This window comes from Pholcus phalangioides, unplaced genomic scaffold, assembly GCF_987345545.1.
Source record: "Pholcus phalangioides strain wild (caught in Gottingen) unplaced genomic scaffold, Ppha-v1.0 ptg000031l_1, whole genome shotgun sequence".
Lineage (NCBI taxonomy): Eukaryota > Metazoa > Arthropoda > Arachnida > Araneae > Pholcidae > Pholcus > Pholcus phalangioides.
The window spans coordinates 2350993-2368504 of NW_028301621.1; the positions used below are offsets into that span (position 1 = coordinate 2350993).

A 17512-nucleotide genomic window follows, 5' to 3' on the forward strand; every position below is an offset into this window, starting at 1 on the left:
TTTTTGGAGATGATGATTACAAGGAAGAAAATTCATCTCTGCCCCCACGGGGACTCAAATCCTGGTCTAGTGCTCTGCCAACTAAGTTATGGAAACAGAATATTTCTCCTTTAGAGCAAATATATATATTAAAAGGCTCCGTACATGGACGGCGGCAGCAATAAACTAATAGCTCATTATTTGTTAAAATGATTTGTCACTTTTCAATTCTCCCAGCAATTGAAGAAAACCTGGGTATTATGGCTAGTAGCTATTAAAATAAAAAATTTAGTAACTATACAACACCTTGCAATATGAATGACAAGTCCGAGTTCTTCATGTTATTTGGATATTTTTTATTCTAGTGGCTATAGTTCAGGTGTTCACAAACTAGGGAAAGGTTTTTTCTCGTTTTGGTATTCCTAAGAAAGATGCCATTAAGAATTCTTAATGGCATCTTTATTTTTTCCATCTTTTTTTAATATTTTCTTTAATTTAAATATGAAATATATATTAATATATATTTCATGTTTAATCATAAAGTGTGGCGATGGCGTAAGCATCCTTCATCCCCCCCGATGCTGAAGTAACTTGAATGACCCCCTTAAGTCGGGTTTGCGTAATTACAATCCCTACTTTCTTAGTAACACAGGAAGCATTAGCACGACAGTGATTGGTTACTGCTAGCAAGATGTCACAAGATGCATAGCTTTGGGCGACACTGAATTTCGAAGTTCATTAACGAATAATGAAAGCACTTTTTATTGAATCAGTAAATGATAGCTGGGCGCTCACTACGCGAGGCGTTATTGTCTTCTCGATGCACGTGAACCGCATTTGATTAAATCAGAAACAAAAAATTTAAACATTTTTTAGTAAATCACAGCAAAGATGGAAGGACGCAAAGCTGTATAAAAATCTCAAGCCGCTTTGGAAGGATGGGTTTCAGACGAGATCGAACACACAACTTTCCGTTCATAAGTCTCCTACTATTGCCATTACTCCAACGGTGGATGTCCGATTTAAAGCCAGGTTTTCCTCTAGAAGCGGGTTTCTACACCACATGCAGCGTGAAAACTGATTGATAAAAAAAACCTGAATTTCAAGTTTTTAATCAATCAGCGTTTTCACGCTGCACACGGCACAGAAATTCTACTCCTAGGAAAACCCGACTTAAGTACAATTACGGCCGTATTCACCACTCACGGTCCTGAAACGTGGATCAGTTGAAACCCGTTTCAGTTTCAGAATGAATTTGGTATTCACCAGTGAAACTCGGTTCAGTTGGTGAGTATTTGGCGTATATTAGCTTGGCGAGAGAAGATCCGATGCTGATTGGATGAAGGGTTTTTGATCATCTAATGAAGTAGAAAACTCAACGGTAGGATTCTTGTGTTTACGTTTTTCAACAATTTTTTTTTTTCGATAAGCAAAATATGGTTTTATCTCCTTTTTAATGAAAATTCCATTTCATTCGAGCAACGTTTTTCTTTCCCACTTCCGATATATTATAATGATGGTTTTTCATTTCGCTACGAAATTGCTAATATTTTCAGATTAGATAAATTTTATATACATTATTAGCAAATAATTTATATCGTATGTATGGTATTTTCCCACGTATAATCAGCCTATGCGATTTTCATTGCTTTGAAGAAAAAAAAATGTATCAGCACATACAAATTTTATTAATCGTGAATGAAATTAAGAAAAAAAGGACGGTCGCAATTGTGTAAAATTTATATATTAAAAAATACTAATACATTTGGAAATTTTTCAAAAATAATTTTTATCTGAATATTTTTTGAATTACGATTGTTTTGTACCTGAAATCACAAATAAGATAAACACATTACTGAATTTTGTACTTTTTAATTTTAAATTTGATTTCCAAAAAAAATTTTTTAGTGCTAATAGTAATTCTTGTGATGTACATTGAATATTAAATTACTGAACATTAATAGCTATATTTCCTATTAGCCAAATAAGTTAATATCTGACACTTTTTGTAATTATATTTGTTGAAACTTGTATGCTAGTTGCATGCACTTCTTAAGATGTTATTTTTTATGCAATCCTTCCTACACACAAGATGTACACCCTCCCAATGTATAAAATGCTAAACCCAACATTTTTCTTTTCAACAAAAAACTGTTCCAACATATGTACTAGTTTTTTTGATTAGCTTACATAAAAAGTTAAATTCAATTGAAAACAGTTCATTATATTATTAGATATAAGTTGAAAGGACTTCCTTGAAGCTGAAAGAGATTCTTAAAAATAAAAAATCTGTAAACAAAGTTTCAAATCTGACAGTCAATACAAGCATTAGTGTATGGACAATTTTTTTATGTGTAAAATGCATTGCCTTTGAATCATGTTCAACTTATAAAGGGTAAACTAATAGCCAAGACTAAAAATTTAAAAAAAAAAAAAAAAAAAAGCATATTGATAGATTCAAAATCATTATTCATCCCTCTTTTTACTAGCAGGATTGGTAGTTAAATCTGGATTTTTTTTTTTAAATATATACTATATTTACATGATAATCACAATCTAGTAATTCCTTACTTTCAAAATTTACACTGTAACTTGAACATAATTAAGGCACAAATTCAAACTACGTAAAAAAAGGATAACATTTTAACCTCAAATCAATTATCAAAAATAATTTATTCATATTTATATGGAAGTATTTGAGATTGCTAAAAAAATAATGGTACGTATAACACACACATATAGTAACTAAATATTGAGATTTTCTTCCGTGATAGAGTCAGTTCGTCTTCAGTGGCCACATTTTATCATAGATATGTGTTTTCACCCTACTTTTGCTCCCAAATACTTGTTTCATCTGAAAAATTAAACATAGGTTTCATGAAAAAAAAATTCCCTAAAGAATGAAGCAAATTATACTCATGTGTTGTGATTTCAAATATAGTGGAATCATACTGTATAATACGAATAAAGCCCATGTAATCAGCAATCACGTGGTACGAGTTATGTAATGATAGATTACTTAAATATTATAAATTTCACTCAATCATTGCCCAATGCTGGCATGAACTGCACATACATAAGGCTCCAAAAAGTAATTTCATGAATTTTTTGAATTGGTGTTTTGAGCACGAAAGGTATGATCACACACTAAAATCTCGATAAAATGATATTCTGCAAATCAAGAAAAAATATCATTGTAGAGGAATTGCTGTTGTATTAAGAGTAGAGATGTAAAATTCTTAAGAATATTGTCACGAGGGAGAATATTCTCTGGAAGGACTACTATTTTAAATAACTTGAGAATATTCTTATTATTCTTAATGAGAATATTCTCTAGTTATTTATAATATAATTGTATATAATATCTTAGAGAATATTTTCTGGAAAGACTGCTTTTATAAATTACTGGGGATTATTCTTATCAAAAATAATAATTATTCTCAAGTTAATATTCTCATCTCTAATCGATTGGCAGCAGTTTAACATTATACTATAGGAATTTCCAAACAAGACTTTCAAAATATCGATGTAGAGGGATTTATTGTTATATCAAGTATCATTGTAGTGAGGTTTAACTGTAAATAATAAACCAATGAACTGCAATAATTATATGCAAAATATTGATGCACAAATAGAATGAAATGAGCTGATAATTATATGATTTTGGATAATAAGAATGCACCACAGAAAATATTTTTTGTTGTGCATGTTTTCATTTGCGCAAATACTGTAGATTCTGCTTGTAGAGTTTGTTTTTTTTTTTTCAAAAAATTAAAATGAAAAATGTAAGCGGGGAAAATGCTTTAAACAGGAAATCTTAATAAAAATTAGTTTGAGTACTAAGCAGGAAAATATTATACAGGGGAATGTTATAAGCGAGATAGACTGAATATAGAAAGAAAATGTCATGTTTACACACAGCAGCAAAATATCATGTAATAAATATATTCCTGCCAAGAGGTAAAAGATAAAAAAAGGTAATATATTTTGCTCGGCATTAATATAAATATTTTCATATTAGAGATGAAACATTTCATACACAAATCTATATTTTAGAGTGTTGGTGAATATTGTATTGTTTAGGAATTAAAATGTATTACTGTAATGATCGCTTTTGCCCAGTACATTTTTTGAGTTCTTAAATGTAGGAGGCTCCTCAAGAGAAAAGGGGGGGCCCCACAAAAATGAGATCTGGTTAAAATTTTCTAGAATTTACCAGGTAGCGCCACAGAAAAATTTCTCGTCTCGGATGGGGGGGGGGTGCCCATCATGCTCTTAAGATGGTCCTGGTTAGGGAATTTTTTTCTTTTTCTAAAAAGAAATTAAGATTCATGCTAAGAAAATTCGAAGTTGTATACAAGTGACTATTCCTGCAATTCAAGAGAGATATTCATGACTTCTTTTCAGAAGATAACTATAGGTTATATAGGAGGTCGTGTTCAGGGGCGGTGAATACTAATTTTGAGGTGAAACGCGGTTTAGAACCTGGACGGTGAATACAGCCGTTAAAGTATCTATTGTGTGTGTGTTATATATATAAACGTCGCCAGCAAAAATTTCATCCTGAGTGACGTAATGATTCATCACTCATTCCGGCCAATCACGATGCGCTACATTTCTACAATGTAGCTAGAAATGTAGGGGATTGTTTATAAGCAGCCGGGTTTTCCTAGGAGCAGGTTATCTGCACCTTTAAGCCGGGTGTTCCTAGGAGTGGAATTTCTGCGCCGTGTGCAGCGTGGAAACTTTGATTGGTTAAATACTTGAAATTCAGGTGTTTTATCCAATCAGAGTTTTCACGCTGCACGCACTGTAGAAACCTGCTTCTAAGAAAACCTAGCTTAAAAAAGTTTTTTAACCAGCAATCCCCTCCTTCATGCTGCATACGGCGCAGAAATTCCACTCCTAGGATGGGAAAAATCCCGGCTTTACTTTGCTGTTCAACTCATTCCCAAGATGCTCGAGCACTTTCTGACAGGGCCGAAGCTACGATTTTTGCCACCCGGGGCAAACAGCATTTTGCCGCCCCCGTGCCTCAAAGTACTGGAAGTGCTCGAACGTCGTCCACCACTGTGTATTTGTGGTTTTGCTGCCTGTAGGCTGTACAAATTTCGCCACCCTTCTTCCGTTCCACTCTCATATTCTTGAATACGTATTGCTGGAAATTTATGGCGCCCATCCGAACTTTCCGCTACGTAGATGTATTGAGAAAAAAATATTAAAAAACAAAAAACTTTTTTTACGAGCCGCGATAAGTTATCTCTCTGGCCTATAGTATTTAGAAAAATAATCTAGGCTGTTTTTTTTCTCTTCAATTACTTTGCTTTTAAAGTGGTATGTGTACGAAAATTTGACAAAAAAGTTTCGAATTGAATTTGAAATCTAAAATTGTGTCTGTGCTCGAGTTTTTGCCTGGAATGGAAATATATCTACAATATTTTAATATAAACAGCTGAAAGGCATTATATATGCTAATGTTTTGCATACATAATGTTTTTCGCAAAAAAAGTCAGATTCTTTCAAACACCGCTTGTTCAAGTGTCTTTAAACATTGTCTTTCTCTCAGCACTGAGATGTTACATACTTTGGCATAACTTTTTTTAAATTAAAATGCCGAGAAGAAATTTTGTGGCACAAGATATGGGTAAATTTTGGTTATTTTTGTAAAGGTTCCATGTTGTTGAAGTTAATATTCGAAAACAAATAACAACTAAAATTGTAAAAGCTCTCGTTCAATTGTATAAATATATCCAAAGAATTTGAGGGAAAAAAATCGAGTTCCTAAAGTGAATAGTAAATTTTTAAATGATTTTTAAAAACGGATGTTTCTCATAGGAAAGCATGGGAAGCCGCGGTTTGTTTGGACTTACTTGGTCCCTTTAATAGAGCGATGGCTGGCTTTATCTGGCAACCCAGATTCCCCATGCTTTCTCAACGGAGGCGCTGTAGTCGCGTCACCTCCTGTTATTTTTTCCTCCATGGATGTTCCGCAAGGCATTTCAAATATGCAATCGCGCTATTTTCAATGTTATAAAAACTATTTTATTATTTTAACCAACAAATTTATGCATTGAAAGCAAACAAATATTCAAACTGTTTAAGGAGGATAACGACTTCAAATTTCTGAAAATGTGATAGAAAATCCTTGTAAATTTTATTAAGAAATTTCTCCAATTTATCAATTCATTTTTCGATAGAAAATCGACTAAAAATAAACCGATAAATATAGTATGAAAAAATATATCGTACATGTTAATAATCGCAAACTATTATGAAATATTTAAACATCTATTTAAATATCAGAACTTCAGAAGAGTAAAGATATGGTAAAAGGAGTTACGTTTTCTATAGCATTATTATTGGTCTAGGTAATTTTTTCTACATGTTTTTCGTTATATTTACTTCATTTATTAAAGTTTTAAGATTCGGCAAAATATAAATACATTATTCGGTACAAAAAGAAATATTCAAACAGCCATAGGGTAAATTTTGGTTATTTTTGTAAAGGTTCCATGTTGTTGAAGTTAATATTCGAAAACAAATAACAACTAAAATTGTAAAAGCTCTCGTTCAATTGTATAAATATATCCAAAGAATTTGAGGGAAAAAAATCGAGTTCCTAAAGTGAATAGTAAATTTTTAAATGATTTTTAAAAACGGATGTTTCTCATAGGAAAGCATGGGAAGCCGCGGTTTGTTTGGACTTACTTGGTCCCTTTAATAGAGCGATGGCTGGCTTTATCTGGCAACCCAGATTCCCCATGCTTTCTCAACGGAGGCGCTGTAGTCGCGTCACCTCCTGTTATTTTTTCCTCCATGGATGTTCCGCAAGGCATTTCAAATATGCAATCGCGCTATTTTCAATGTTATAAAAACTATTTTATTATTTTAACCAACAAATTTATGCATTGAAAGCAAACAAATATTCAAACTGTTTAAGGAGGATAACGACTTCAAATTTCTGAAAATGTGATAGAAAATCCTTGTAAATTTTATTAAGAAATTTCTCCAATTTATCAATTCATTTTTCGATAGAAAATCGACTAAAAATAAACCGATAAATATAGTATGAAAAAATATATCGTACATGTTAATAATCGCAAACTATTATGAAATATTTAAACATCTATTTAAATATCAGAACTTCAGAAGAGTAAAGATATGCTAAAAGGAGTTACGTTTTCTATAGCATTATTATTGGTCTAGGTAATTTTTTCTACATGTTTTTCGTTATATTTACTTCATTTATTAAAGTTTTAAGATTCGGCAAAATATAAATACATTATTCGGTACAAAAAGAAATATTCAAACAGCCATAGGGTAAATTTTGGTTATTTTTGTAAAGGTTCCATGTTGTTGAAGTTAATATTCGAAAACAAATAACAACTAAAATTGTAAAAGCTCTCGTTCAATTGTATAAATATATCCAAAGAATTTGAGGGAAAAAAATCGAGTTCCTAAAGTGAATAGTAAATTTTTAAATGATTTTTAAAAACGGATGTTTCTCATAGGAAAGCATGGGAAGCCGCGGTTTGTTTGGACTTACTTGGTCCCTTTAATAGAGCGATGGCTGGCTTTATCTGGCAACCCAGATTCCCCATGCTTTCTCAACGGAGGCGCTGTAGTCGCGTCACCTCCTGTTATTTTTTCCTCCATGGATGTTCCGCAAGGCATTTCAAATATGCAATCGCGCTATTTTCAATGTTATAAAAACTATTTTATTATTTTAACCAACAAATTTATGCATTGAAAGCAAACAAATATTCAAACTGTTTAAGGAGGATAACGACTTCAAATTTCTGAAAATGTGATAGAAAATCCTTGTAAATTTTATTAAGAAATTTCTCCAATTTATCAATTCATTTTTCGATAGAAAATCGACTAAAAATAAACCGATAAATATAGTATGAAAAAATATATCGTACATGTTAATAATCGCAAACTATTATGAAATATTTAAACATCTATTTAAATATCAGAACTTCAGAAGAGTAAAGATATGGTAAAAGGAGTTACGTTTTCTATAGCATTATTATTGGTCTAGGTAATTTTTTCTACATGTTTTTCGTTATATTTACTTCATTTATTAAAGTTTTAAGATTCGGCAAAATATAAATACATTATTCGGTACAAAAAGAAATATTCAAACAGCCATAGGGTAAATTTTGGTTATTTTTGTAAAGGTTCCATGTTGTTGAAGTTAATATTCGAAAACAAATAACAACTAAAATTGTAAAAGCTCTCGTTCAATTGTATAAATATATCCAAAGAATTTGAGGGAAAAAAATCGAGTTCCTAAAGTGAATAGTAAATTTTTAAATGATTTTTAAAAACGGACGTTTCTCATAGGAAAGCATGGGAAGCCGCGGTTTGTTTGGACTTACTTGGTCCCTTTAATAGAGCGATGGCTGGCTTTATGATCACGAATCTTTTCAAATTTTAGTAAAATATTTCGATTCAATTTATCAATGCATTTTTCGATAGCAAAGCGACTAAAACAGAAAAATTATTGTGTTAAAAATATATATAATATCAGCAGATGGAAGGGGTCCTAAAACTCTTTATCACCAAAAGCATATTCTTTTAGTGGAAACTTTTTTTCGAAATTTATTACCACCATCACTCGCTACTATTAACCACGGAATTTTAATCCTTCCCTTACGCGAATTAAAATGAACCATTTTGTTTGGCATAGCATACAGAGTTTTACTACAGATACATTAACGTCCTTTATGCCTAGGGTGACCATACGTCCCGTATTTCCCGGGACAGTCCCGGTATTTTCTGTTTTTTTGGCCGTCCCGACTTTTCGGCAAAAGTGTCCCGGTTTTTCCCGTATTTTACACGAAGCCTAGTTGAATTTTTATTCTTTATTGAAGTCAAAGATTGACGTTATCTTTCAACTCATAAATTATTTTATGATAATTACATCTATATATGAGAATACTAATCTCCCACATTTGCCTTGGTGAACTTTTTTTTTTCGTGGAATACATTTTAATCCACTGCAATTTGCAGTAATGCATCATTTCCCGCCATTGTGATTTATCCGTAATTTCAACAATATTTGGCAACTTAGTGTGGTTTTGGCGTCGTTTTTGGCGATAATTGGCAATGTCCCGTATTTTCCCGTATTTGGAATCCCAATGTCCCGTATTTCTCTCGAGGAAATATGGTCAGTCTATTTATGCCTGTCTAGGGCTCTAGGACAGCTTTAGTTCATAACGTCAGAGTGCAATCTTGTACAAAAACAGTTGCGAAGATGATCAGGAACAACAGAACTGTGTGGAACAAAGAAGTACAATGAAGAAACAGTCTTGGTGCAGAGTGTATTAATCTTTCAGAATACATTCCAGTAATTACATAACGAAGCCACCTTGACTGAAAGCACAACAGATCGTACGATATTAAGGTAGTGGGAATTACATCGAGAAGAAATACAATAATAAATATAATATAAATATAAAACTTTATTTCACCTCTAAGGCCGGGATTACACTGTAAAATTTTGATAAAAGATCTTTTATAAAACTGAAAAAATTCAACCAATAAGCGCATCGATGGCTTTTATTGATTGAATTTCTCGTGTTTTATCAAAGAGTTTTTACAAATATGTATATAGTGTAATCCCGGTCTAAAACCGGTATTACACTATAAAAGTTTGGTAAAAGTCCCTTTATAAAACTTGAAAAATGCAGCCAATAAGGTCACCGGTTGTATTTTCTAGAATGTAACCTATGAGCTTTATTGGTTGAATTTTTTCAGTTTTATAAAAGGGATTTTATCAAACTTTTATAGTGTAATACCGGCCTAAGGGGAATTATCGTTAACCAAAAAGAGACGTGATTGGTTGAAATCGCGGAATAGCGGTGTATTTGTGAAATTAGCCTCCGGGCCTTGAAGAGCCTCTTAATTTGCAGCCGTTTCAAAGGCTTATAGTTTACTCTTTTCCGCCAAATGGAGGATCAGTGAAAATCCGCTTCGTTATGATATGAGATTAAATTTCATGCATCAATAAACGAAGGTCATCTATGAAAGATGTCCGAGATTCTAAATTGAAGTGCAAATTTTATTCGATCTGTGTAATTGAAAGAGAAAATTAAGGTGAGTACGATTCGTTGTCGCATAAGTATACGGATCCAGCGTATTTCGCTACACAGTAATGTATTCAGTGTTATGACTGGTGCGAGTGAGTCGGTATTGCTACCCTCGTGTATTTTCCACGCTTGTTAGATTTTTTTCGTCAGTTTTGTGATCGCAGATCAGGTTTCATTTAAGTTCGCAGGTGACAAATAAATTTAAAAAGAAAAGACTAAAAAATGGTGCTTATTATCACCTATGGATAAGCGAAGCAATTCCCCTTCATCATGTGAAATGGATACATGACAGCGTGTTTGTGAATTTTTCTCTTCTTTCCATCCTTCTTGAATAATAGATGGCATCGAAGTTTGTGGAACAAATGATACCCTTTGTCCATCTTGAGGTTGCTGAGATGCCAACGTGAATTTGTATCAAAAATTGCCTTTTGCGTAATATTATTATACCCACTGAAAAAACACAACTACCCAACCGTACATGTGCCTCGTACACATTCCTCCATGGAGTTTCTAATGAATCGGCACATGGCGGAATGTGTGTTCTAATGGCAAGTTTATTGCATCGTGTGAACCAAATTTTGCATCAGCAGACACGTGTAAATTCATCATGTTATGCATTCGTGTTTTCCTAATCTGATGCATTAGCAGTTCTGTCGTCTGCATATCTCCATTCAAGCATTTGATTTCTGTGAGAACAAAGTAAAAATTCAGAGAAGATTGGTGAAACGTGCATTTGCATTTGACTTCTCCAGAAGCATGCGGCCAATCATGCCTTATGTAAAGTGCTGCCGTGTGGTATTATGCATACTTTGTAGGAAAACTATCGGCTTCTTTTTGTATTGGTAAGTGAATGATATATCACACTGAGTGATTTATGGGGTGTATGCTGCATCAAAAGACAATTGGCCAACTGCTTCTGGGGGAGTGAAATGTGCTGATGGCCACGCATTTTGACAATCTTCTGTTCATTGTTGTTGTGTTTTCTTTTCCTTTCGGTCTATTTTTCTTATTATGTAAAATGTCAAAAATACATGGATGTGCAGACAACAGAACAGATGATGTGTCACACTAGAAAAATACAAATTCGTAGCATGATAAAGTTACATGTTTCTGCCAATGTGAAATGGTCCTATTTGGTTCACATGGGACAGAGGAACCTGCTTCTAGGAAAACACAGCTTTAAGGTCTCGTCAACGAAATGAGTGTTTTATGGTTTTCTTTTATCTGCACTTCACACGCTTTAATCAATCACAGTCGAAATTCCCAGAATACAAGAACCTTGAAGCAAGGCAGATGCTCCCAAAGCAGAATGTTTTGTGATGTTCTGCAACGAGCCCTCAGCTGACTGAAAATGTTCTGCAGTAAAAATTCACGTATACATAATAGCGCTTTTCTACACTTTTCTTAAAATTCTTCCAGATTGTTCTGCAACAGCACTGGTTGTTCTGCTACGTACGTCGCACATTTCGGCATATTCTGCTTTCGGGGCAGATGCTAATCTAACCATGGCCCAGCTTGGTACAAGATATTATGGGAAAAAAACAGCTCTGAAAGAAGGAAACCACAGCATTCGTTTTGATTGTCATTCTTTGCTGAGAAACAGCTAATGCTGTGTGTGAAGGGGGGGGGGGGGATTTTACTTCCATTCCGGAATAAAATAGGGTGCAGAAAACACTTAATATTGATTCCTTCAGCCAGGTTTTTTTTGTGTAACGTGAACCAAATAGAACTTTTTTGTGTCTGCAGAAACGTGTAAGTTTATCATGCTACATTTTTGTTTTCTTGGAGTGGCACATCAGACATTCTGTGGTCTGCATGCTCTGCCTTGAAGAAAAGGGGGAACAGCTTTGGTATAGGGGGCTACTTGACGATTTTCGGTGCCAAACATGCCCAGCATCCAGACAAAAAGTCGTCAAGGCCATCAGACATTACGGGTGCCGAAAAAAAAGGCATCAGCATAGAAAGCAATAATAACCCATTACTATGTGAAAAATATCACGAAACGAAGAAAAATATAACAATACAAACATAAACGGTGATGTAGTGGTCGAGTGGCGACAGGCATAGTGACAGACTTGCATCGGGAGGATCCGGGTTTTGAACTCAACGATTGCCACAGTGGTGGTCAGCTGAAGTTGGTTTCCTGTGGTTCCCAACTTTGAGTCTCAAATACGAGCCGATCTCCCATTAAAAAGTCTCGTCACAGAGAGCAACAGGCCTACAATGATACCATTATTCAATCATTGCACTTTACTCATAGCTAGATGGCAGCACTACACACAACATGTATAAATATTCCCTGTATAAATATTCTTATTATATTCTCATCAACCCCAAAGCAGAATGTTTAGCACTGTTCTGCGATGAGCCCTCGGTTGACTGGAAATGTTCAGCGGTAAAAATCCCCATTCACGTAAGAGTGTTTTTTGCAAGAATATATATTCTTATTATATAATAAAAATATTCTCAAGTTATTTATAATAGTCCATCCAGAAAATATTCTCCAATATTCTCCTTGATGAGAATATTCTTGAAAATTTTACATCTCTATGTATAATGTGCCTAACTTAATTAAATTTGTTATACATGTATTATAATTTTTCAGTATTGATAGGTTTCTTTGCAACTTTTCTCTCTCTTCCAGTAGAATACTTAGTATTGAATGTAAAACCTAATTACACTAGTAAGTTTTTTGTTAGTAAATGTTTGGATTGAGCATGTTTTTGGAAAGGAATTGTTTGATTCACAATTTTAACCTATTCAAGAGGTAAGCAGTCCCTTGTAAATCATTTGAAGGGGGGGGGGGGCAACTTTAATTTTTTTCGAGAGTGGCCCATTTTCACTCCAAAAAGAAGCCAGATTTTTTGCCAATACTCTGGGGGGGGGGGGGCAGGTAAGTTAGAGTGGGGCGGCATCTCTGTCGGAATTTAGAATTATTTTTTATTATTTTTCTACTTTACGTATTTTGTTACTTTCTGTAATTTATAAGCTGTGTATGAAATACTTTTCTTTTTGTTTATTCAGGATGACCATAGAAAAAATTAGACCACGTTGCTTCTTGGATATTGAGATCGATGGACAAAATAGTGAGTTGCCTTTTATTTCTGAAAATTATTTTTCAAAATTTTGGTAACAGATCAGATTTGGTAACAGAGCTTCTCTCTGAGCAGTCCGCCCCCCCCCCCCCAATGAGTTTGGTTCTCAATTACTTGAATGGGGAAGAGTGAGAGTTTGAACAAACTCTTGATTGTAGGATATCTTCTCTTTCTTTCATAATTTTTTCTTCTATTATCCTAATCGTATCAGTTCACGTGCTTGAACTTGTGAGCCACTTGCTGAGATACATAAATGGAACAGAAGGACCTCTCAAATCCGGACTCATCGGGACCTAGACGATTCCGGATTAAGGAATCTTCCAGATCACCTTTTTGTTTATTTTCGAAGTTTCCATTATTTAAAGCAGTGATATGCTTTTTTGAGCATTTTATTCATGTAATATTAAATAGGGGTTACCAACCGACCTCTTTTTTTGGTGTCATTTCAAGCATCCTCTTACATTTTGGAAAATTTGTCTTTTTGTCCTCTTTTTCAGGTTTCCAAAATTTTCTTTTTTGGGGGGGGGGGGTTTCTCCACTTTGAAACATATATTTTTATTGTAAACAAATGCATACACATTACACAAATACTGGACACTAACAAACAACAAGGGATACACTATGTGGCCCCAAGGGAAAGGGACACTAAGTCCTTCCAGGAAGCCAAAAAGAATTTGTTACATTGTTTTGCCGCCATTGTGAGCTTCCATGTTTTTGTGTTTTTTTCCCACATGCATTCACCAATAGCCATTGAAATTCCCAGAATTTTTTCTGTTTCTGCTTTTTTTTTAGCAGTTCTGTTTTAGAGTTAGGAAAAATTATTGTTGTGGCCGGTTTCATTTGTGAGAATAGTGATGCCATCTATCAGGAAAATATTGGGATAAATGATGTCACTAAGGATGCGTGCGCAGATGTCCTCCTTTCTCAGTCTTCGGATATGGTAACCCTACTGACATCGCTATCTTGTGCAACACAACATTCTTCGTGATCAAGCTCGTGCTGCCATCTGTCTGTCCCTTTTTGAGTTTGTCGTATTTACAACATTCCTTCCTCCCTAAAGGAAAGTCAGTTGATTAACCGCTTTGGAGGATGTCTGACTCTTGAAGATCTTCGAACTGGTGCCGACTGTTTTACCTTTTCACACTGGTTGTGTTCATTTTTCTTCAATCCACTCTCTGCGTCTGCATGCTCAGCAGCTGAAGATATGCCGACAAAAGTCTTATTGTCTTCTTTAGTACCTCCTTGTTTTGTGACTTCTGGTGATGGCATGGCTTCTCCCCAGTGTAACTGATTCATGTGCCTGAAGAAAGAACCCGAAGGTGTTTCAAGACACACAATAAATCTACCCATAGTACCAACAACAGTTCCTTTAATCCAGCGTGGTCTTCTGCCGAAGCTCCTGGCTCACACTACATCTCCAAGATGAGGGATAAACTTGTTACAGGATTAGGATAATCTGGAACTGGAATATAGTTTTCCTAGTCAAGTCTAAACGAGATCTCAACTGCCTTCCATACATGGTCATCACTGGAGCAACACCTGAAGAAGCAAGAGTTGTTCTGCGTAAGTCGAAGAGTACTCTTTCTAACCTCTCTTTGAAAGAACCAAACTTATTCTTTGCTAATACAGCCTTGACAGGTCTCACTGCTTGTTTGGTCAATCCATTTGAGTTTAGATAGTAGGGGGCTGTTTAAATCAGGGTTGTAAAAAACCCGGGTTTTAAAAAAAAACCCAGCCCGGGCGGGTTTTTCTAAAAAACTCATGTTTTTTGGGTAGAAAACCCATGTTTTTTTGGGCAAAATGGGGAAAATTGAATTTTCTTTTTCCACAACCACAAAATATCTAATTGACAAGAAACCTGTCATGTATAGCAACAGACCTACAGAATGCCTTCATCTGGCTGACGATTTTAACAGGCGAATTTTCTGGGTTGGGCTTATATTATGAGCATTTTGAAAAATCAAGCTAAGGCTTATTTTCTGCTTAGGTGTTGTTTTCATAAGAAAAACTATAGTTTTTGTTCTGTTTCAATTGAAGATGTTCGTTGCCAATGTTAAATTCAAGAATCCCACAGTTATTTTCTTTTCATTATGAGATAATGTTATTTTTGTCTCTTGATATTTCAGTTATGAAAGTCTGATGTACCTGTATAAAACTTATAAAAAAGTAATGCAAACATGTAAATATTGTTTGAATGAAAATTCAGTTTACATACATTGGTTTACTTCTTCACAGATGCTTCAATTTATTTATATACAAGGATTTGTGTGTGTGTGTGTGTATGTGTGAAAAATTACTGTGTATTATAAATAAATTTCTGTAGGTATGCTTATCACATATATCAGGTATACACTATCTACCAATAAGTATTTGGACACCTGTGATAGAAAAGAAAAACTAACTTTATTCAAAATCAATAGTTGGTAGAGCCTCCACGAGAGGCAATTACAGCGTGAACCCTCCGGGGCATACTTTCCACAAGTCCTTGTGTGTGACGGCTAGTGGTATTTTCCTCCACTCGGCTAGGAGAAGACATGTCAGTTCCTTCACCGATTTTGGACGGGTAGGGCACCCCTTAATTCGGCGATCCAACTCGTCCCAGAGGTTCTCGATAGGGTTCAGGTCTGGGCTCTGGGCAGGTCAGTCCATTCGATGAACCCCATTGGCACCATACCAAGCCTTGGTTAGAGACCGACCGTTAGATACCTCGCAGTATGACAGCTGGCATTGTCGTCCTGGAAGTAACAGGGGTCCACCCCGTAAAACTGCCACAACGTAGGAAGCACATTGTCATCCAAAATAGTGCAGTAGGCATCGGCGTTGAGCTTACCATGAATGGGGACCAAGGGTCCCAGTCCATACCAGGAGAAACACCCCCAGACCATAATTCCACCTCCGCCGAACTTGACTGTTGGCACAATGCATTCTGGCAGGAGACGTTCTCCAGGCAGACGCCAGACCCTGCCATCCGAACGGTAGAGGGTGAACCTTGATTCGTCGCTCCAAAGAACCCGTTTCCACTGATATACAGTCCAATTTCGATGTGCTTGGCACCACATTAACCGAGCAACGCGGTTGGACTTTGTGATCAAAGGCTTATGGGCAACAGCATGACCATGAAAACCAATCAGATGTGCTTCCTTACGGATGGTATTCATTGAAACAATACTCCCGGATGCCTGTTGGAACTCCTTGCGGATGAGGGCCATCGGTTGGGTGCGGTTCTTCCGAATTTCTCTGGACAGCACCCGTCGGTCTCTATCTCCCAGTTTCTTTGGTCTGCCGACTCGGGGCAAATTCCGACAATCACAGCTCACCTTCCACTTCTTAACCACATAGGCCACTGTCGATTTTGGGTACTTCAGCTCACTAGATATGTCCCTTAAAGATCGGTCATTTTTGTGATACCCGATAATTATACCTTTCTCAAAATCAGAGAGCTCCGAACTGCGCGGCATCTTGCATGCGACTAATGCCGATGTTGTTTCCTACACGATATATACCGGCGGAGGGCGTGACGTATCTCAGGACCGCAGATATCGTCATTTGCATAGGTGTCCAAATACTTATTGGTAGATAGTGTATTTGTTAAACTAAGGTCCATTCCAGAAATCTCAAAACAGAAAATTGTAAAAGGGTTACAATTTTCTGTTTGCGATTTCTTGTAACATATTTTAATGTGTGAATCTCATACCTAAATGCTGACATAAAAAAGGTAGAAGAATTATAAAAAAGGGTGTTTGTGATTCCAAGAAATTATTTATTATCACTTTTTTGTACCGAAACAATCATTTAAAAATATTTCAAAATATACATATCCTAAACACTGCACTATGCAGCAATTTTTGGAATACATAAACTAAGCTCAAACTAAAATTTTCACCTGAAAGCAACACATTTTCTTCGGAAACAAACAATATTCCCTAAAAAAACCACATTTTTCCCTAAAAGACCCAGCCCGGGGGGGGGGGGGGTATCTACCCAAGGAGCAAATTTGACAACCCTGGTTTGAATATGTACAATACTACGACTATATGTAAAAATGAAGAAAATTCTTCACTAGTGAATGACGGTCCATTGTCAGTCACTATGCTTTTTGGAAGCCCAAAACGAGAAAACAAGTTATGCAATACAGACACAGTAGCAGCTGAAGAAGTTGAGGGCACAGTAATCGCTTCTATACTCTTCGAAGTTGCATCTATGACAATAAGAAGTGTATGGCCTTCTACGGGACCAGCATGATTAGTATGTATTCTGTCCCGAGGAACTGTGGTCACTAGCCAAGGAACATGCTTGGCAGGAGACATGGATGCATTTTCTTGACATGACACACACGAGCCA

At 35.4% G+C, this 17512-nt stretch overlaps 1 protein-coding gene across 2 annotated transcripts in view; it reads left to right on the forward strand.

Moving 5' to 3' along the window:
* The first annotated feature begins 9914 nt into the window (after positions 1–9914).
* Positions 9915–17512, forward strand: part of LOC149066997 (uncharacterized) — a 79217-nt gene continuing 71619 nt past the window's right edge. The window contains exons 1-2 of one of the 2 annotated variants that reach the window (XM_089253051.1): positions 9915–10083; positions 13101–13162. In XM_089253051.1, the coding sequence (XP_089109177.1) occupies positions 13102–13162 (61 nt within the window). In that variant the 5' untranslated portion in view covers positions 9915–10083; position 13101. Of the gene's footprint in view, positions 10084–13003; positions 13163–17512 lie in introns of those variants that run through there. The other variant, XM_089253050.1, reaches the window with a different exon arrangement.